General features: G+C 43.6%; 1 protein-coding gene across 2 annotated transcripts in view; it reads right to left on the reverse strand.

Moving 5' to 3' along the window:
• Window positions 1-1421: 1421 nt before the first annotated feature.
• The window catches only part of trappc14 (trafficking protein particle complex subunit 14), a 29091-nt gene continuing 8679 nt past the window's right edge, over window positions 1422-21833 (reverse strand). The window contains exons 5-13 of one of the 2 annotated variants that reach the window (XM_015974731.3): window positions 20597-20683; window positions 20104-20224; window positions 19736-19883; window positions 19086-19168; window positions 5951-6102; window positions 4849-4985; window positions 4665-4743; window positions 2146-2260; window positions 1422-2074 (exon numbers count right to left, since the gene is read on the reverse strand). In XM_015974731.3, the coding sequence (XP_015830217.3) occupies window positions 1918-2074; window positions 2146-2260; window positions 4665-4743; window positions 4849-4985; window positions 5951-6102; window positions 19086-19168; window positions 19736-19883; window positions 20104-20224; window positions 20597-20683 (1079 nt within the window). In that variant the 3' untranslated portion in view covers window positions 1422-1917. Of the gene's footprint in view, window positions 2075-2145; window positions 2261-4664; window positions 4744-4848; window positions 4989-5950; window positions 6103-19085; window positions 19169-19735; window positions 19884-20103; window positions 20225-20596; window positions 20684-21833 lie in introns of both variants that reach the window. The other variant, XM_015974730.3, reaches the window with a different exon arrangement.

Below are 21833 nucleotides of genomic sequence, written 5' to 3' on the forward strand. Positions count from 1 at the left end.
AGGTCCAGTGTGCCTCCTGGTGTGTGTGGGGCCAGAAACATGCTGGGTAAAGCTGAAGGAGTCCAGAATAATCTGATGCTTGCTGCCAAACTTCAGTCAGAAACAGAAAATCCAGGTTTATAGAGATAATGAGATCATTAAGCAGGATGGACCTATCTCTAATAGAGCCACGCTGAGTGAGGTGGAGGAATCAGAAACTACAGCAACAGCTGGAGGTTAGTCTAAGTTATGCTTCTCCATCTGCGTCGGTTCAGACACACGCAACATCATTACGCGTCAACGCAAGAGCCCTTGACGGGCTTGTAGAGAAAGACGGAAACGCGCCAAAATTTGAAGTATTTGTGGAAAGAGATGGAGATCGCAAGCTTGTGATTGGTCAGAGTCAGGACACCGCTTCCTGTTTTCATTCGTCAACAGCACCGTCTTTTTGCTTCAAAAACATAAAGAGCGGCAGAAACGGAATAGATTGAAAAATGCATCGCGGAAAAAGTCTGAAAATGTGAAAGTTTATTCACCCAGCAGGTGTGACAGCAGCAGCTCAGGAGGTTGAGCGGGTTGTCCCAGAATTGGAAGGTTGCAGGTTCGATCCTGGGTCTGACCAGAATGCTGCTGTTGTGTCTTTGGGCAAGACACTTAACCCACCTTGCCTGCTGGTGGTGGTCGGAGGGACTGGTGGTGCCAGCGTACGGGAGATCTCGCCTCTGTCAGAGCATCCCAGGACAGCTGTAGCTACATCGTAGCTCATCCCCACCAGTGTGTGAATGACTGATTGTGTTGTGAAGTATTTAGTGTAATTTGATGTTGTTTTACCTTTGGCTGACATGTTCCGGCCGGGACACTTCAGCCAAAGCTAAAACAACATCACATCACTAAACTGAGTTAAATAAGAAAAAAGAAGATGATTATAAATCAATACACAGAACAAACATTCGGAAGAGTTTTGAAGGAACATGCTGCTTTCCGGAGAAACACAGATTCTAAACAGAACAAAACAACTCCTTAGATAATCTGCTCCACAGAGAGTACACTCAAAGAGGGGTAAGAGCAGAGGGGGGAGGGGTGGTCAGAGGTGCAGTTTGATGGATGAATCATTAAAAGTGGAACGTGCACGATGATTGGATGAGATTTTTCCAGGATTGTATGATTCAGAAATGAATGTTTCTTTTTAACAAAACTTTTCATTTGTTTGACATCAGTATGTAAGAGCATCTCAGTCAATGTGGAATAACATCTCAGACCCTTAAATCTGTCCTGTCAATATAAAAGTCAGGGATGCTATACACCTTCTGTTCTGCACAGATGTTCACAAGTCTCATTTGTGATCAGCTGTTATAAACTCATTACTAACGGTTGTAATAAACTCTGGTTCTGGTTGGTTTTAACCAGGTCAGATCCTGGTGAGGACATGAGAAGACATCCGATTGTTTTACAGACGTTTATTGAACTCCTGTTAGCAGGAACAGCAGCTGGGTCGGACTGACCCGCGAGGTCAAATGTCACTGATAGTTAACGGAAGTGATGGTAACACTGAAATCAAGACCCTGGAACACTTTATCCCACAGTCCCGGTTCTCCAGCTTTTCCCTGGAAAATTCCCTGAAAATGCATGAAATCATCAGCAGTTTGATGCTGACCGCTATGGACCCTCTGGTTCTGAGCTGCATTCTGAGCTCGACTGGACTTGGAGGGAAAACTCAGTTGGTTCAGTAGAACTTGGAAATGTCAGGACTTTACAGCTTAATACTGGATCAGTTTCCAGAACCATAAAAAAAACAAATACATTAAAACATTAAATAATCAAAGTCACTTCGTGTGTTGGATCACAACCACTGATCCAGCAGAGGAATGTTACCCGCTCAGTAGTTTTCTGTTTCCAGTGCTTTGGTCCATTTTTTTAATGGTTCTGGTAATCCGGGTCCTAGCTGACTGGATCGACCACCAGAACCTTACACTCCCGTTTCACGATCTTTTCTAGCGACAGCAATGTTTTGTCCTGCGGTGGCAGGTAGAGCGGCCGACCCACCGGAGAGCCAACAGGAGGAGTGATGGCCCGTCGCTCCATGGCGCTGCCCGTCCTGCTGACCCACAAAACCCGTTCAGACAAAGCAGAAAACTCTCAAATTATTTTTATTTGATACTTTTTCACCTCATGATGTGAGAGCGAGACGGCTGCTGGTGTGAGAAGGACTGAGATCGACCCAGACTGGCCTGGTGCCGGTCCAGCAGGTCTCGGACCGCAGGGCTGGATGGGCTGTTTTTACCTACGAGAAGGGACAGGACTCTGACATCCACATAAAACTGTTCAGAAATCAGTTCAAACACAAAGAAACAAAACATCTAGAAAATACCATCCCCAGATGACAGATTATTTAGCCTTGGCCCCAAAATACCTTGAAACGGCCCTGGGTGTGGGACTGAGCTGAAGCTGATCTGAATTGTATCAAATATATAAATATTGCTTTTATAGAGTTAAAGAGGTGTAGTGGGTAGCAACACTTTCCTTTTCAGGGTCTTTGTTGTTTATGTGACTGTTTTCCTGTCCCGTCTCTCATCTTCCTGCATCTCCTCTCAATCCTCCAGAAAAAATGCTGCCTGGCTTCCTTCTTTTTCACTTCACAAGTTACTTTGAACAGAGAAGATCAAATGAATCTCCTGACCACAGAAATAGTGGAGTGCGTGCTGTGTGGCCACAACAGTGAGGTGAAGTCATTTTGCATGATATAGGACCTTTAATAATGTCTTATTGCTGGGTTTCACTCACGTGACGTCTGCAGCTGCTCAAAACTCAAAAGTGGGCAGGAAGTGATCTGCTCCGCAACAAAACAGAGATACGACACGGCGCGAAGGATGAAAGCTACGAAGGCTTAAATGAGCTGGCACAGATGCAATATTAAGAAAAAATTACATCCTTTAGGTTATGACCCATAGAGTTTTAAAAGTCGCACTTTTCATCCACTGTGGAGGATTTACCCAGCGCTGACGCGATCAGCAACACAAACTCTAGCTGCCTTCCTCGGACCACACTGCAAACCAAACGAAAGCCTTTTACCGGCCTGGAAGCCTGCAGCTGTTTTATTTCAGGTTGGTTCACCTGTTAGTGATCCGGAGAAGCTTTAAATGACTATCGTCTTGTTTTTGCTCAGGTGAGTAGTGAGTTGTGCTACTTTATTATTAGCTCATGATAATAATGCTATCGCTAATGCTAACGATCAGTATGTGCTAGGATCTACTTGTAAATAACGTATTATTCCTTTTAAATCCAGATTTCTGGTCCGTTTGTTTGATTTTAATAAGGTATAAACGCCACGTTACAACACTAAGCTAACTGCTAAAAACATTAGCACCCTGAAAGCCATTAGCAGTGAGGACATGTGAAAACAGTATAAAACTGTTAACCTGTTGTTTTTATTGCTGTTTAAGCAACAGTTTAATAAAACACTCAGTAATCTTTTAACTGGTAGAAAGTGATCTCTGTAAACTCCAGCATCGTCCTTTCAGATCCTGTTTTAAGCCGTAGATTAATGATCCACTTCTGCCGTCTTCTTTCAATATGTTATTTATGTTATTAAGCTCTTTGTGGCGCGCTACATTCATGACTTAAAAAAATATGTCCTGATTAGAATGACTGTAATAACTGTAGATCGCACAGAATGTCGGCATTTTAACGCTCAGTCACCAAAGTAAAAGAGGGTTTATGCAGCGCCGGCTACTTCTGGACCCTGATCTGCATTTGGTGACGTGGATGCAACATCACATGAAACTCAGCAATGGGCCTTTTCCAAGAGCACGGTTTGGTATATTTCATCTACTTTTCAGTCCGTGCTCTGTTCCAAGTGCGCCGACCCAGGCTGCCATTGTGACGGTCAGCTGCTGATTGGCTAGGGGCGCAGAGTGTTACAGAGCTTTCCTGCTGCAGCTTCGCTGATTGCAGCAATTTCCTGGTTCAGTATGATAAAAAGCCACAAAACTGAGTAGAATGTTCGACATCACTACCATTTTTATGCTGAGTTGTGATTCTGTGTAGCATACAGATCTGCTCACAATGTAAAAGATCATCTCATGCTATTTTTTGTTCACGGACCAAAATAAAAATGTATGATCTTTGAGTTCCAGGTTGACCATCCACTGATCAGGCCAGGAGCGTCCAAAGCACGGCCCAGGGGACCATCTGTGTCAATTGTGTTTCCAGAATGTAAAGTTTGTCTGCCGATGAAGACAGATATGTTCTTAATTCAATTCAGTTTATTTATAAAGCGCCAAATCAGGACCAGAGTCGTCTCACGGACCTTAACACAGTAAACATTCCAATACAGGTCAGGCCATTAAGCCAATCAGTAACAAGTTTCCTGTATAAGGAACCCAGCAGGTTGCATCGAGTCACTGACTAGTGTCAGTCTTTACAGCAATCCTCATACTAAGCAAGCATGCAGCCACAGTGGAGAGGAAAACTCCCCTTTTCCAATTGTATGTTCAGGAATTTTACTAATATCCTAAATTCTGGACCTATTTTGAAGAGAAAAAGGGGCCATAAATTAAAATTCTGTGGCCCATAAGGACAATTAATGTAACGATTATTGACCCTTGTCTCGGAAACTGAACACCCCTGGGCTAGGCTGACCACAATGACCAGTGGCTGATTCTGATAGACCAAAGTCCAGTTCTTACGTGACAATGGCCGAGCGTCGGGCGTTGGGTTGGAGACCGACGCTGTGAACTGCAGCTTCAGCTTCATGTGCTGACTCAGCTAGAGAAGAATCACAGAAACAGAGGGGGGGGGGGGTCAGTGAGAACAGAAGAGACGGGTTCTGGTGTCAAAAAGGAACCAGCAGAACCGTCCAACCCAACAGACCTCGTACAACCCAGGTTTCAGGATCTGGAAGGGCACGCTGAAAGAAAGAGTACTTCCTCTCCGGCACTGACCCAGGTTACTGAGTGGAGTGAGACAAACCACTGCCGACAGCGCCGAGTCTTCAGTCTGACCACGACCTACTTGTGCGCGCGCACACACACACACACACACACACACACACACACACACACACACACACACACACACACACACACACACAAATAAATAAAGGAGTGTAGAACAACAGTTTAACAGAAAGCCACTTCACTGGTCTGGGATCATTGAGCATCTGTGTGACCAATCATTGAAGAGAAGGACGTCTACCAAGAGAAAGTGTCTATACAGTCCAAGTCAACCAGTTATATGGATCTTTCACATCTTCACCATTTCCCAGTCTGCTCCACAGCCTCAGGTTCAGGGTCAGCGCTGAACAACACTAGAAAAGGTGTCATTGTTCTAACCCTGCGGTGTTATAAGTGAAAGATCTGCAAAAGTGTCTCTCTGACACTGGGATAGCGTGGGTTCAAATCCCAGTCGGGTCATACTAAGGACTATAAAAAAATGGACCCAGTGCCTCCCTGCTTGACACTTAGCATTAAGGGGTTGGATTGGGGGGGTTAAACCACCAAAAACGCCCCAGCATAGCCAGTGTGTTGACAACTACTGGGACTTTAACTTTAATTAACCCGGTTGGTGTTCTGCCTACCTCAGGAGGTAAATTACATTCTTTCAGGTTAAATCTGATTTTTCTTGCAACTTGATAAAATCATAAACAGCAAAAATGCATGAAGTGCTTCTTAGGTGTGAAAGAGTATATATACGTCCGGTGCCCTTTAGTTGAGGGATCCATGTACAGCTTCAGAATAAAGGTGTCTGGGGCACTCAGAGGGATGATAATGATTAAAAAGCCATTAATATTCCATAGCTAGTCGAACAAAAATCCTGTCATGATAAAAATCATTGCAGTAGAATCAGTAATGCATTAGTCAATCCCCATGGAAAAGTACAATATTGTCCAACTGTCTATTCTAAGCCTCGTATAACTGACAGAATAAAACAGTCAAACTATACAGTCTTTTCACGCCCGCCCACGCCCACACACCTTCAGGAGTCCAAACGAGTCGAACAGCCAGAAAGTCCTGCAGGTTGTTCAGCAGAACATATTTGACCTTGAACCTCTCCTTCACTCTGACGGAACTGGGACAAACAGCCGTCATGACGAACCGCGGCTGGTCCAGACGGATACTGGGAAGTCTGGGAGGTTGGGGGTGGATACGAAAAGCAAGAAACTTATTATAATTTTGTTTTCTGAAGTGTTACGATCTGTTGTTGTGTTTGTCCACCCAGAGCCACCGTACATACTCAAAACCTGATTCTGGTTAGTTATGAATGATAAGACTGCATGGAAACCTTAAGTAAAACTCAGTAAGCTAAAACCCGTCTCTTTCTCCATAGTAACAAATGAGCTCTCGTATTTCTGTCTCTATGGAAACAGATGAACCCCACCAACGTTTCCATCACTATTTTGTAGCCAAACCCTTCAATCAATCTGACCTCAGCAGGGGTGGGGAATCCTGGTCCGGGAGGGACACAATGCAGCATGTTTCACTTGTTTCTTTGTTCAAAGCACCAGGTTTTAATCGGCTGGTGATCAACAGCATTAGCATTTTGACGCGGTCCGGTCTTGGAACCTCTGATTTTCTTTATTTTAAACACTTAAAAAAAACTAGAATCTGTTCCATTTTCTATTTCTCTGAAACAGTTAGCACATTGTTAATGTTTTGAGTTTGTTTTATATTTGAAGTCCAATAAATATTAAAAGAGATTTATTGACTGTGAAAATGAGTGAAATGATGCCCAGTGGTTGAAAATATTGGAGGCTTCATAACATAACAATTTGTTCTAAAATACATGGAAGTGGGTCTAAGTCTCTGGGCGACGCCATGTTTCCTTCTACGGGAGCCCTTGAGGACAGAACACATTTACAGATTTGTAACAAATGGTTACAAAACTTTCACCATTAATAAACGTTGTTTTACACATTTACCTCTTCACTCACCACCAGTGTCGGAAGGGAGTCTGATGTGCTTGTCATTTAGCTCAAGGGCCTTTTTGACCCTAATGGGCATCCATTGGTAAGGTCTTACTCCAACACAAAAATGCAGCTTGCTTGCAAAAATGGAGGTATCTACTGCCCCCTATGGTCAGGAAAAATACACACTGTCACTTTAAATTAAAAGTCATGATGGGCGACCACGTCCGTCACGTACTTTGAGATTTGTCAGCTGGTAAGAGTTTGTAATTAGCATGACTACAAATAAAAGCGCATATATGACATCACCACATAATCTCCTCTCCCCTAGCGTAGATGCTACTAGCCAGACTTATGGTGGTTCTTTCTTCCTGAAGGAAGGAATCAAAAGTTCACTGAACTTACAGCCATTTTCCCTCAGTTTATTTCCGTGTCTGGTTCGGTGACGTCACTTTGGTGAAGCGCATTTGTAGTTCTGGACTTATTTTCACACAAAACCTAAAATAACGTTTCCCCTTGTTCAAAAATAAGCGCTTTCTCGGTATCAAAATGCGTATTTAAAATCTACGGACATCATATGTGAAATCCATGGTGCGTAACAGGCGGAATTAGAAAATGGCGTTTTTAACCCCGTTGACTGGCATTCATTTTTTCATTCTTCCGGGGACCCGTGATCCGGATGTTGATGGGCGGGACATAGGCTCCTTATAATATTCCTGCTTTTATCCTAAAAATGTTCAGTGGTGAACCGGCACTGGTTTGGCAACCTATATTCCAACTGTCCTTAGACATTCATACTGTTCCGACAGTTTGGAAAAGGTCCTACGTTGTCCCAGCTGCAAGGACAAAATGTCTAAAGGAGTGTAACGACTATCGTCCAATCGCTTTAACTCCTGTAAATGAAATCACTGGAACAAGCTGTAATTTCCCTATTGTCTCAGGCTGTTCAGGATAAACCAGACCCCTGGGTGCAGTATTGACTTTTCCTCTGCCTTTAACTTAGTCAAAACAGGCCTACTCCTCACAGAGATGCAGCAGCTGGATATTAATCATCTCATCCACTGGTTTCACTCCTTTCTCACTAATAGAACACAGTTGGTAAAGGTGAATAGTATATGCACCCTGATGGGTAAAAACTGATTTTCACCTTCTCTTGTTAATAATGTTGTTCTTTCAAACAGAGTTCATTAGCCTTATTCACATTTAAGGTGGTAAATACAGTATAGATGCATGGAAGATGGTTTTGTCTGGGGTGATTATTCTGCTCCTGCCTGAGGGAAGTTCGACCTTGTGTGTCTGCAGTTCTGTTATCACAAAAAGCTCCCCGGTGAAGTCCGGACGGAGCGTTTCTCTGAACCCGGGAAAGTTTGCTTTCTGTGAAGGGGATGGGTGTGGTCATCTTTAATGTGTGTGTGCTATGTCATTTTTGAATAAAACCTTTTGATGAGCTTCTGCTCGTCGAGAGACTAAACAGACCTCCCATACTGGTGTGCATCTTTTTTCTCTCCGGTTTTGCAAAATCTGATTGTTGATTATTGGTAAATGATATAGATAAACCTAAGATCTCTAACCCCCCTGGTGTGTGTTGGACTTTCTTTGAGGTACGCCTGGATTGAATTAAATAAAATACCCAACACTCCCCCACAAATGCTGTTCTCTGTCTACACCAACGACTGTCCCATCAATGCACATGGGCGTGACCTGATTAAACACTAATAATACAGCTCTGGTGGGGCTAGCGACAGAGGCGGAACAACCAGACATCTTCTCTGCCAATGCATCTAAGGTATTGCAGTGGTGTGTTTTTACGTACTCACACTAACCTCCCCCCCAAAAGGCAGAAGAGGTCATATTGGGGCTACACATCACACATCGGCCCTTACACAATAAAACAATCCTGTTATGGATGCCAGGCTGAGCTGCTGATCATCAGCAAACATCTCTTCAGAGCAGCTCCAGGTTCCTTCCTCCTGCCACACCAGCTGCATGAAAGAGGAGGCAGCCTGAAGACCAGGGTAGAGGAGAGCTGTTGTGTTGTTCACCTATCTTGGTCTTGCGCAGTATTTATCAGAGTTTCAGGATTAACTTAGTTGTGTGGATAATTGTGGACTTTCATTGCTCTTAGGAGTTTAGGTTGTTTTTCCTCAGACTAGAGTGACTCTGATTCAGGTTCCTTTAAGACACAACACATTAAATAATATTCAAAATACTCAAATTTATTAAAACTTTAAACATTTGATTGGTAACTATCAACTTTAAAATTAAAATTATCAAGCAATTATATAATAATACAACAATAATTATACTAAATAAAAATCCCACTTGACACTTAAGTACATAAGTAATCCATGAGCAGGCAGAAAACCCGTAAAAGACTTAAGACCGCAGATAGTTTTGGAAAATGCTAATCTTGCTAAAGAGATACAGCTAACTCAGAAATGTGTGTATCACATACGAAACAGTGGGCCTTCTAGGGTTAAAGCCTATCTGAGGATTTCTGTTGAGGTTAACCACTATTTCCCATTCCTCTTAAAGTAACAGCCTTAAGCTGCTCTTTAGTTAAGATCGAGTCTTTTAGTTTTGTTAAACTTTAAAAGAGAGAGTCCTTGTTTTAAATTAGTTTTCTTTTGATAAATGGTAATTGGTGGTGCGTCGCCCCGTACTCGAGTTTCGTGGTTTGGTTATAGTTTCTGATTTAACAGTTTTAGTAACATCGGGTATAGTATTAAGTAGGGCTGGGGGTAAACGATTATTTTTAAAACGATTATTCTGACGATTATTTTATCGAATAGTCGACTATTCTAATGACTATTTAGAAAATTAATCTAATGATTATTTTTCTATTGCACAATTAACAAAAACCAGAAAATCTCAAATAAATTCCTCAAAAAATTGATAAATTCTTACTGTAGGAGAATAAACACTACAGGCCTTCCATTTTGTATAACACTGCTTTTATTGTGTTGCGGTTGTTTATGTTCTGGTGACGTGTAGAACTTGGGAGTGCAGGCTGCTGCCTGAGAGGTGGTTGGAGACGGAGTGTCTCCATGCTGCTTTGTTTTGGTCACTTATGTGCGTGAGGCGAGTGGTGTTACGGGTTAAAACAAACTCAAGGTGGTATTTTACACTAAACCGAAAACCCACAACACTCTAAATGTAATAAAAGGGAGATCTACACCACAAAAAAGATGAACTCTAAACCAAAACGTAACAGCTTATCCCAACACAAGAAGCTGTTAGCGAAGATGCTAACAGTAGCTTTACCAACGTTAAGTTCAAGTTACCAAGTTTAAATAAACCAAAAACACCCAGCAGCAAACAGACCAGCACGGAGGAGAGACTGCTACCACCAAAACAGCTCTCCTCATGTCTGAAAGAAGCTCCTTAATGAAGGGAGAAACGCTCCCGGTGATGTTCTACATCTGCGATAGACACGAAGCAGCGCGTCTGACCCCGGAAGTTGTTGTCCGTTGCCGGGAGACGAGGGCGGGCAAAACAGGAAAGGAACCTAGTAGTGGACGGACATTGTTCCGGGTCTTCGGTATTTGGCGGAGATGTTAGTGAAGGGGGAGAAGAGGGCGAACTAGAGGAAAAACAGGCAGATTCCTCCTCTATTTACAAACTCCTGGGGATGCAACAAGTGGGCGCGGTGCGTCGACTTCCGGATCTGACGTCGACAAATTTTTAGAATCGAGCCGTCGACGTCGTCGAGGCTTCGCTACAGCCCTAGTATTAAGTAACCTTGCAACGTCCTTCACCTTCACCACCACTGGTCGTAACAAAGTACTTGGGTATACATGTGGACTCTGCACTTTCATGGTCTCTGCATGTGGGCTACATTTGTAAGAAAGTCCAGCAGAGGACCTACTTCCTAAGGAGACTTAGGTCCTTTGGTGTTAACATCAGGATCCTCCAGAGATGTTTTTAGGGCCACCACACTGAGCATCCTGCAGTATGGAAGTCCAATTCGACTGTGTAGCCTTAAAGTGGCAGTGTGTAGTTTCCTGGTGGTAGGGGGCAGTACATACATTTCAGGGTAGTTTTACACCATATCGCCTTGACTGTTGCTAGCTAAAAAAAAATACTACAGTAGATGTTGTTACCTGTGGAGCAGAAAGCATGCAACCTCTGCCCGAGTCCTCAGACTTTGATCGTCCTTTAGTCAACTGCATGGAGAGAATGCGATGCCGGTTGAAGTTTTCTGGTGCTGGATCTGCTCAAAGTCCTGCCCCTGCCAATGACGTCATCATACTTCAGCAATACAGCTCGGCCAAAATATATTGAATCCCTTTTTAGGTTATGTTCTTCACGTTTAGGAAAGAGATGAGCAGTTTTGTTATTAAATTTGTGTTTCTCACTACCTAAATGTTTGTGAACTTGGTGATGTAACTTCTGTAATTCACACATCCAGCCAATTATCTAGTGCGACATAATCAACAGGTGCAGGACCCCGAGCCGGCCAGAAGGAAACGCGGCATCTTTTAAAGCGTCTCCCAAAGATGCTAGACCCGCACCCTAAGCACTTTAGACCCAACTTTTATGGTCATTTGGTACGAAGCTGCCAATATTTTTCAACAACTGGACATTATTTTATTCATTTTCAGTAATGTTTTGATGGTTATTACCAGAGATTAACGGTAAAAACAAACAGTCTCTTTAATGTCCGGTGCAAGTCAAGAATATTAAGCCTGGGGCAGGTAAGGTAAGGCAGCTTTATTTATACAGCAGGTTTCATACAGAGTCAGTTCTGTGTGCTTTCCATTTCCACAGAGCAGAAGGTGCAGCATAAAAACATTTATTCATAGGCTAGATGAACACATGAAGGTTTTCAATTTTCATTTAACAGTTTCTAGAGTCGGAGCACATCTGAGGTCACGAGGAAGCTGATTCCATCTGTGAGCAGCATAGCAGCTAAAAGCGGCTTCACCCTGTTTGGTTCTGACCCGGTTCTACCAGTTGACTGTTTCCTCAGGATTTCAGAGCCCTGTTGGGCGTAGATACAGGAAGCAGGTTCGACATGTATGTGCCAGTAATTGATTTATACAGTAGTAGAATCCATACATCCATTTTCGGCTGCTTATCTGGGGTCGGGTCGCGGGGGCAGCAACCTAAGCAGGGTGACGCAGACTTTTGTCTTCCCAGCCACTTGGGCCAGCTCCTCTGGGGGAATCCCAAGTCCATCTGAGAGACATAGTCCCTCCAGCGTGTCCTGGGCCTTCCTTTAGGTCTTCTGACGTGCCCGAAAAAGCTCACCAGAGAGGCGTCCAGGAGGCATCCTAACCAGATGCCCGAGTCATCTCAACTGGCTCCTCTCCAAGTGGAAGAGCAGCGGGTCTACTCCAAGCTCCTCCCAGATGACCAAGCCCAGCCACCCTGCAGAGAAAACTAACTTCAGCTGCTTGTATCCGTAATCTCATTCTTTCAATCACTACCTAAGGCTCATGACCATAAATGAGAGTAGGAACAGGGCCGGCTCTACCCAATTTGGTGCTCCAAGCGAGATTATATTTGAGCAACAAGAACAAGCAGCTCTGTTCCTGCAGCAAAGGCATCTATAGCATCATCACATGGTTAGGGCTGATGTCTATAAGAACAAGTCCTTTTACAGTGACACATGCCGGATCTCAGGTATGTCATCATCATGATGCTGCTGCTACTGCTGCTGCTGCTGATGCTGCTGCTGCTGCTGCTGCTGCTGCTGCTGATGCTGCTGCTGATGATGCTGATTATGCTGCTGATGATGCTGATTATGCTGCTGATGATGCTGTTGCTGCTGCTGATGATGCTGATGATGCTGCTGCTGCTGATGCTGCTGCTGCTGATGCTGATTATGCTGCTGATGATGCTGATGATGATGCTGATGCTAATAATGATGATGATGAAGATGATGATGATACTGATGCTAATGATGATGATGATGATGCTGCTGCTGCTGATGATGCTGCTGCTGCTGATGCTGATGATGACACTGATGCTAATGATGATGAAGATGATGATGCTAATGATGATGATGATGATGCTGATGCTAATGATGATGCTGCTGCTGCTGATGATACTGATGCTAATGATGATGATGATGATGATACTGATGCTAATGATGATGATGATGCTGATGCTAATGATGATGCTGCTGCTGCTGATGATACTGATGCTAATGATGATGATGATGATGATACTGATGCTAATGATGATGCTGCTGCTGATGATGATACTGATGCTAATGATGATGATGATGATGATACTGATGCTAATGATGATGATGATGATGATGATGCTGCTGCTGATGCTGATGATGATGATGCTGATGCTAATGATGATGCTGATGCTAATGATGATGATGATGATGATACTGATGCTAATGATGATGATGATGATGCTGCTGCTGCTGATGATGCTGCTGATGATGCTGCTGCTGCTGATGCTGATGATGACACTGATGCTAATGATGATGAAGATGATGATGCTAATGATGATGATGATGATGATGATGCTGCTGCTGATGCTGCTGATGCTGATGCTAATGATGATGATGATGATGATGATGCTGCTGCTGATGCTGATGATGATGATGCTGATGCTAATGATGATGATGATGATGATACTGATGCTAATGATGATGATGATGCTGCTGCTGCTGATGATGCTGCTGCTGCTGATGCTGCTGCTGCTGCTGATGATGATGCTGATGCTAATGATGATGATGATGATGCTGCTGATGCTAATGATGATGATGATGATGCTGATGCTAATGATGATGATGCTAATGATGATTATGATGATGCTGATGCTAATGATGATGATGATGATGCTGATGCTAATGATGATGATGCTGATGATGCTGATGATGATTATGCTGATGCTAATGATGATGATGCTGCTGCTGCTGCTGATGCTGCTGCTGATGCTAATGATGATGATGATGATGCTGCTGATGCTAATGATGATGATGATGATGCTGATGCTAATGATGATGATGATGATGCTGATGCTAATGATGATGCTAATGATGATTATGATGATGCTGATGCTAATGATGATGATGATGATGCTGCTGATGCTAATGATGATGATGATGATGCTGATGCTAATGATGCTGATGCTAATGATGATGATGATGATGCTGATGCTAATGATGATGATGCTGATGCTAATGATGATGATGCTGATGATGCTGATGATGATTATGCTGATGCTAATGATGATGATGCTGCTGCTGCTGCTGCTGCTGATGATGCTGATGCTAATGATGATGATGCTGCTGATGCTAATGATGATGATGATGATGCTAATGATGATGATGATGATGCTGATGCTAATGATGATGATGCTGATGATGCTAATGATGATGATGATGATGCTGCTGCTGCTGCTGATGCTGCTGATGCTGATGCTAATGATGATGATGATGCTGCTGATGCTAATGATGATGATGATGATGATGCTAATGATGATGATGCTAATGATGATGATGATGATGCTGATGCTAATGATGATGATGCTAATGATGATGATGATGATGCTGCTGATGCTAATGATGATGACGATGATGCTGATGCTAATGATGATGATGCTGATGATGATTATGCTGATGCTAATGATGCTGCTGCTGCTGATGATGATGCTGATGCTAATGATGATGATGATGCTGATAATGATGATGCTGATGCTGACTGACTTGTAGCTACATTCAAGCCTAGAGTACCACACTGTCACACCGCTGCATTTGGCTTGTTGTGTCCTTCTACTTCATTTGATAAATAAACTAATGATATTAAAAATATATAGGAAAATAATAGAGCTTATTAATAAAGTTGCAATGTACAAATAATAATTTATCTGACTAATGATTTGTACATTTACTGTAATTACTAACAAGGCTGTACCGTTCATTAACAACAATAATAACATATCAGTGTGGCTGAGCTTACCTGCTTCAGTGTGGTGATGGTGTGGATGTTTCATCAGAAGCTTCAGGGTGGTGATGGTGTGGATGCTTCATCAGAAGCTTCAGTGTGGTGATGGTGTGGATGCTTCATCAGAAGCTTCAGGGTGGTGATGGTGTGGTGCTTCATCAGAAGCTTCAGGGTGGTGATGGTGTGGTGCTTCATCAGAAGCTTCAGGGTGGTGATGGTGTGGATGCTTCATCAGAAGCTTCAGGGTGGTGATGGTGTGGATGCTTCATCAGAAGCTTCAGGGTGGTGATGGTGTGGATGCATCATCAGAAGCTTCAGGGTGGTGATGGTGTGGATGTTTCATCAGAAGCTTCAGGGTGGTGATGGTGTGGATGCTTCATCAGAAGCTTCAGGGTGGTGATGGTGTGGATGCTTCATCAGAAGCTTCAGGGTGGTGATGGTGTGGATGCTTCATCAGAAGCTTCAGGGTGGTGATGGTGTGGATGCATCATCAGAAGCTTCAGGGTGGTGATGGTGTGGATGCTTCATCAGAAGCTTCAGGGTGGTGATGGTGTGGATGCTTCATCAGAAGCTTCAGGGTGGTGATGGTGTGGATGCTTCATCAGAAGCTTCAGGGTGGTGATGGTGTGGATGCATCATCAGAAGCTTCAGGGTGGTGATGGTGTGGATGCTTCATCAGAAGCTTCAGGGTGGTGATGGTGTGGATGCTTCATCAGAAGCTTCAGGGTGGTGATGGTGTGGATGCTTCATCAGAAGCTTCAGGGTGGTGATGGTGTGGATGCTTCATCAGAAGCTCCAGCAGCTGTTCGGGTGCATCTAGACACATACAGAAAGACATGTTACTGTACAAAATCCAACATCTGTGACATTTACAAACTAGCATGTTTGCAACAATAATCTGTTGTGATAATTTAATAAATAAACCATCAAAGTGAACTTTTGCTAAATACAAACTATTTTCTACCATGAGGTTTAAGAAGTCACTCAGATCAGACAAATAGAAACAGTCAGAACTAATAAGAAATGATCGGATATTTATTAAAGCTCATATAATTATTAGGAGTTATTATCAAACACAAAACATCTGAAATGATCTTAAATATCATTGTATCTCAGCTTTAGTGCTGCACAAACGTTACGATAATAAACTAGCTCAGCTTGTGCTAAAGCATCCCCATGATGTCACGATGACATCATAACTGGAACATTTCCTCACCTCTGTCCTTGTTCCTCCCCGGACTCCTGATCGTTTAGGATGCTCCGACACGTTGAGCTAGCTGCATCATCAGAAACAGCCGTTCTCCCCACGGAGCAGGTAAAGGTAAACGAGACGGAGGAGGGGGCGCCAGGTTGGCCTCACGGGAAAGCGACGTACTTCAGTAAAGTTGACAAGTTATTGACAGATTCGACATTTATGGCTTAATAACCTCTGATCAGAAGATCATTTCAAAACATAACATACCTCATTGGTATCGTGGAAAGGTAGTGAACCAAGAACAAACTCTTTTTTCTATACAACCCGTCTTCTGCGCGCGACTCGTTACGAAACTGCCGCGAGCGCCCAGGGACCGTCTGCAAATGTAGACGCCACTCTGCAGGTGATGCAGTCGGATCATTATAAATAATTTCAATATTGAGGTTTTTATTTTCATGTCTTTCCAAGAAATATGGAGTATGTATAGAGTGTAATTTCATAAAACTGCACTAAGATTTATGTAAAAAAAAAGTTGTATTCATTTTCCTGTGTTTTGTGTTGGAGGTTGAGAGAAAGGGACGGGGCGAAGGGAGTGTGTGTTGGTTCGCTTAGGCGTGCTTACGGCGGACAGTTTGAGTCCTTTAATAAAATGACGGATGTTAAAGATGCTCTCTTCCATCATTTCAACGTCTAGTCAAACGCTATACGTGCAAACATTTGATTAACGTTTTTTTACTCTGCAATTTCAATTCAATTCAATTCAATTCAAAAATACTTTATTAATCCCAGAGGGAAATTGATTATTTGGCACCATAGGCGGCTGCCTGTCAGTAAAACCGGCCCTGGGGTGGAACGTAGAACAACCGGTAAATTGAGAGCTTCAAAACTATCTCTAAACTAGTAGTACTTTGAAATGGATTCTGTAGTTTACTGGTAACCAGTGTAGAGGTTAAAGAACAGGAGTGATGTGCTCGGTTCTCCTGGTTCTTGTTAAGAATCTAGCAGCAGCATTCTGAACAAGCTGCAGATGCTTCACATCGATTTTGGGAAGACCAGTTAGGAGACCATTGCAGTAGTCCAGCTTGCTGGAGATGAACACATGAATGAGTTTCTCTAGGTCGTGTCTGGCCATGAGACTCCTGAGTCGTGCTGTTTGATGCAGATGATAAAATGCTGATCTAGTTCTAGCCTTAATGTGACCAGTGAAGCTCAGGTCTGAATCAGTTATGACACCAAGATTTCTAACCCGTGTCTTTGTCTTTATTCCTCTGGAGCCGAGCTGAGCAGTAGCCTCTATTCTAGGGCTGAACGATTTTAGGAAAAGATTGAATCGCAATTTTTCTAGCAGAAATTGTGATTTCGGTTCAATTCACGGTTTTCTGCAAACTAAGGTCCATCACTAGCCTTCCGAGCCATCCAGTAGATTAAGTGAACTAATCTAGTACAACAAATCATTCACATTATTATTTACTATTTAATCATACAATAAAAACAGTTAAAACTATTCATATTTTCTCCCATTATAATCTATTTTTATTTTTAATGTGTTTGTGAAGCAACTTGTGATTTTTATCTAGAGGAGCTTTATAAAAACATGTTCTACTCCAGAATGCATGGAGGAAACCAGTAGGTAGAAATAGCTTTTTAATGTATTAAATAACAAAAACAGTTTTCCTGCATTACCGCGGCAGGCTGAAGCCGTCTGATGGTTCTTCTTCACTAAAACGTCAGCTCCGTGAGAGAGACGCACGCATTCTGACACCTTAGCTTGTTTGAACTAACGTGTGCCGTCAGAAACATTCAGACCATCTTTAAAAGAGAAGTTGAGCTTTCAAGTCAACTAGAGTGTGCGACTCCGCACTCGCGCTGGTGAAGCATAAACCAAGCTTTAGAAATCAGCCTGAACCTGCTGATGTGGGAGGAGTCTCTCTCTCTCTCCCCCCTACTCAACGACGATCTCTCTCTCCGTCCCGGGCTCACCTACGGTGCCATTATTATCGGCTCTAGCAGCGCTGTGTGTGGGAACATAAAACAGGGAAATGACCTGAACATGCAGCTCTGGCAGCTGTGGAGGTGGGCTCGGCTCTGGACGTTACACCCCACCCCCCTCCCCCGCGCTGGCTTTTGCCACCGCCATAACACAGGGGGAAACCCCGGATGTAAAAAAAAAAAAAAAAGTTACACAACTGATCCTGGATCAGTCAAAACCACTAAAACTGCAGCTTTGACGGTCACGGGATCGTGTTGTTTGAAATCGCAATTTTGGTCCAAAAACGATAGATCGTTCAGCCCTACTCCATTCTGTCCTTCTTATCTCCAAAGACAATACCTTCAGTCTTTGTTTAACTGCATCCAGTCGTTTACTTGTTCTAGACACTGACAGAGTGAGTCTAGGGGACCACAGTCACTGGGTGATAGAGCTAGGTAGATCTGGGTGTCATCTGCATAACTATGATAGATAATGTTGTTATTGAGTATGACCTGACCCAGGAGGAGCATGTAGAGATTAAAAAGCAGCGGTCCAAGAACTGAGCCTTGGGGGACCCCACATGTCATGCTGATCAGCTTTGATTTGTGATCACACCCCTGTGGACTGTACCTGATGGTCCCACCCAGGTTAAGAGCCTATCAAGAAGGATGTTGTGGTCCTCAGTATCAACAGCTGCAGTGAGATGGAGCATCATCAGGACAGATGTTTTGTCTGAATCCGCATGAGGACGGATATCATTTAATGTCTTAATCAGTGCGCTCTCAGTGCTGTGGTGTTGTCTACAGCCTATAAAGGCTTCTGCAGAGCTTCATGAGCAGCTGAACAGGTGATTCAACCACTGAATCGGGAAGCGAAGGAGCAGAGAAACAACTAAAATACTCCCTCCAGGACCAGGGTTCCCTTCTCCTGTCCTAGAAAATAATGCCATCATATAGACCTGGGTGCTGGAATCTAAAAGCAGGCTTTAGCTGTACCAGAAAACTAGAACTAATCCTGGTTTTGTTGGATTCACTGAACACCAACTTCACCACATGCAGCTCCATCCAAACCTTAAAGTAGAACCCAGTGAGGATATTTAGAACTGGCCTTTATTCTGTTGGGTTTTACCTGTAGTGAGTGTAGATGCAGTTGGTGAAAGGCATCTTGGGAGTTGACCACTGCAGCACAGCAACAAGTGGAACCTCCAGGCCCTAAAACCCAGAAAGAAGCAAACAGAATAAACACCGGAACCCACCGTTCTGCTCTAGATATGGAATCATTGACAGTGTTTCCCCTACATAGGCTCAGGCTTGCCTCTCACACCAGTGGTGTTCTGGTGCTGAATACGTGAGTGTGTGATGAGTGGGACCCAGGGAAGTGCGGCGGTTCGGTGAGACCGACAACCGGACGGTCGGTTTGGGTCTGAAACGTGTTGTTGGTAAAGGTTTTTAGACAAATGCGAAAGAACCACTTCATTAATATGATTGTTGCTTGTTTATAATCTCCATATCTACAGCGATGCCATGTCAGAACATTGTCCGGGGGCATGAAAATGTTTTTAACTGATTTGTTTTCCACATTTCTGCTGTAGCTTTGAACAACTGTAGACACAAACCTGATGTTTTTATTTTCCCTCAAACTTTGACTGTGCTGTTAAAAAAGTAACAGATTAAATATTTGTAAACTAAAAAGTGTGAGAATACAGATGTTATGTAAACATTTGAAAGAAAATAAAGAAATATATGTTCCATAAATGGTCTGACAGCAGAAACACTGACCTCACTGGACTCGTCTGGCAGCGTTTCGTTCAAGTGCAGCTGGAACAGGAAATCCTGCTCTTCCAAAGCGCTGAGCATGCTGGGAAGGTGGCAGGCCAGACTCTCCACACGACTGAAGGACGCCATGCCGACCTCACCAGACTCATGACTGGTGGAGACAAACAGAGATCCAGTGGATGGTACTAGGTGCTAAAGCAACGGTTAGCCCAAAAATCAGAAATCTGAACGGTCTCATGGCCTCCGTCATCAACAGGAAGTAACACAGAATAAAGAACAGGAAACAGCTGGATTTTATCATCAGATTCAGATGAGAGAGAAACTAGAGGACAGCTCAAACAAATCTGAAGCAAACAGAACCTAAAACGCACCAAACGTTGTCGACGAGCAGCACAGAGCCGTCGGGCATCATAGGAAGGTAGGAGGCGTTCAGGTTGGGTAGGATGCGAATGCCTCGAATGTTCACCTCCTCCTGAGAAGATTCATTCAGCACTGAGAAGAAAAACAGACGTAGAACGTCAAACCCAAACAAAAGCAGCTCTGTTATACTTGACAAGCTCCACATTTTAGTCAAAAAACAAAACAAAACGATTCGTCTGCTGGAAACAGTTCTCGATCAACATCTGGAATTTTCTGGATCTGCAACAACAACCAGTGGTTCTCCTTTGCCAGGTTAGGTTCTGTTTTCAGAAGCGAGTCACCAGTCGGGTCAAGTTTTAGTTAGAGCTGCGATCACTTACAGCCGAATACAAGAGGAAAAAGAAAGGTTTGAATAAGACAGCGGCTAATTTGGCCTGATGAATTTCACATTAGCAACAGTGGAGTAGCTTGGAAGCATCTCAGAAGCAGAACCGGTCGTGGTACCTTTCAGAATGGCGAGGTGTCTCCCAGAAACCGTCATCTGTTTACAACGCAGCGTCGGTGGCGGCAGCACGGTCAGCGTGGTGCTCACTGAGAAACATCAGAAACATTTCTGTTTACGACAGACACCTCAAACACCAACTGGCTTCCCAGCTTCCTGTTGACTCGTCTCTGGTTCATAATCCGCTGTCAAGTCCAGAACTTTACTGGAACCAAAACATCTGGGTTTGACTTTCTGACACGGCAGTCTGATTTCTGTTATTTCTACTTTCGGAGCTGAGCTGGTTACTAAACCTCTGAGCTACGGCCGGGTGAGAGGGCCCGTCATCTGTTAGCTGAATGACGACATGCTGTCAGTGAGCCACTAACAAAGGTGGTTTGTGAACAAGATGAACACTCCTCCTTTTCTGAAACGGATTCTTAAGAAGAGCGCCTGAAACCCGACCAAAGACTAACCTTCCCAAAAAACGCCAAAAAGCGGCAAGTTTGCAAGTATGAGACGAACGTTTTTTAAATTCACGTCAATACAAATCATGTTTAAGACTTTTTAAAACTTTTAATGGTCTTAATTTCCTTTAATTAAGTTCAAGATTTTTAAGACTTTCAAGGCCCACTGACAGAGCCACCGGTCCCTCCGACCGCCGCCAGCAGGCGAGGTGGGTTAAGTGTCTTGCCCAAGGACACAACAGCAGCATTCTCTGGCTGGAGCCAGAATCGAACCTGAACCCTCCTGAGCTACTGCTGTCCCCTAGTGCTCATGGAAAACTACTAAAACGGGGAAAAACGGAACTCTGTTTGCAGGATCGGTGAAAAAGCCCAGCAAAACACAAACGTGCCCAAATAATTACAACCCACAAAGCCAAAAGCGAAGTTCAGAGCAGAACACTGACACAGAGGCTTCCTGATGGAGCAGGCGTGTGAGAATACATGCTAACCGCGCCAATGCAGAACAGTTGAGCGCTTGTGGAAGAAAACCCATCTCCTCGTCCATCTGCTGCACCTAAAGGATCTTCTGTCATCCTTTAACTCGGCAGTCAGAGATGCGAGGGTTTCCTATTTCTCCAACCTGGTGTCCCAGAGCAAAGGGAACCCCAAGGTGCTGTTTAACACCATCAGCAGCATCGTCTCTCCTGCCTCTCCTACAGCCTCCATCCACTCTGCTGCAGACTGTGAGAACTTTCTGTCTTTCTTTGTGGACAAAGTCAATAAGGTTAGATCTAGCATCTCTCCTTCAGCCTTA

The sequence above is a fragment of the Nothobranchius furzeri genome, chromosome 10 (assembly GCF_043380555.1).
Source record: "Nothobranchius furzeri strain GRZ-AD chromosome 10, NfurGRZ-RIMD1, whole genome shotgun sequence".
Taxonomy (NCBI): Eukaryota; Metazoa; Chordata; class Actinopteri; order Cyprinodontiformes; family Nothobranchiidae; genus Nothobranchius; species Nothobranchius furzeri.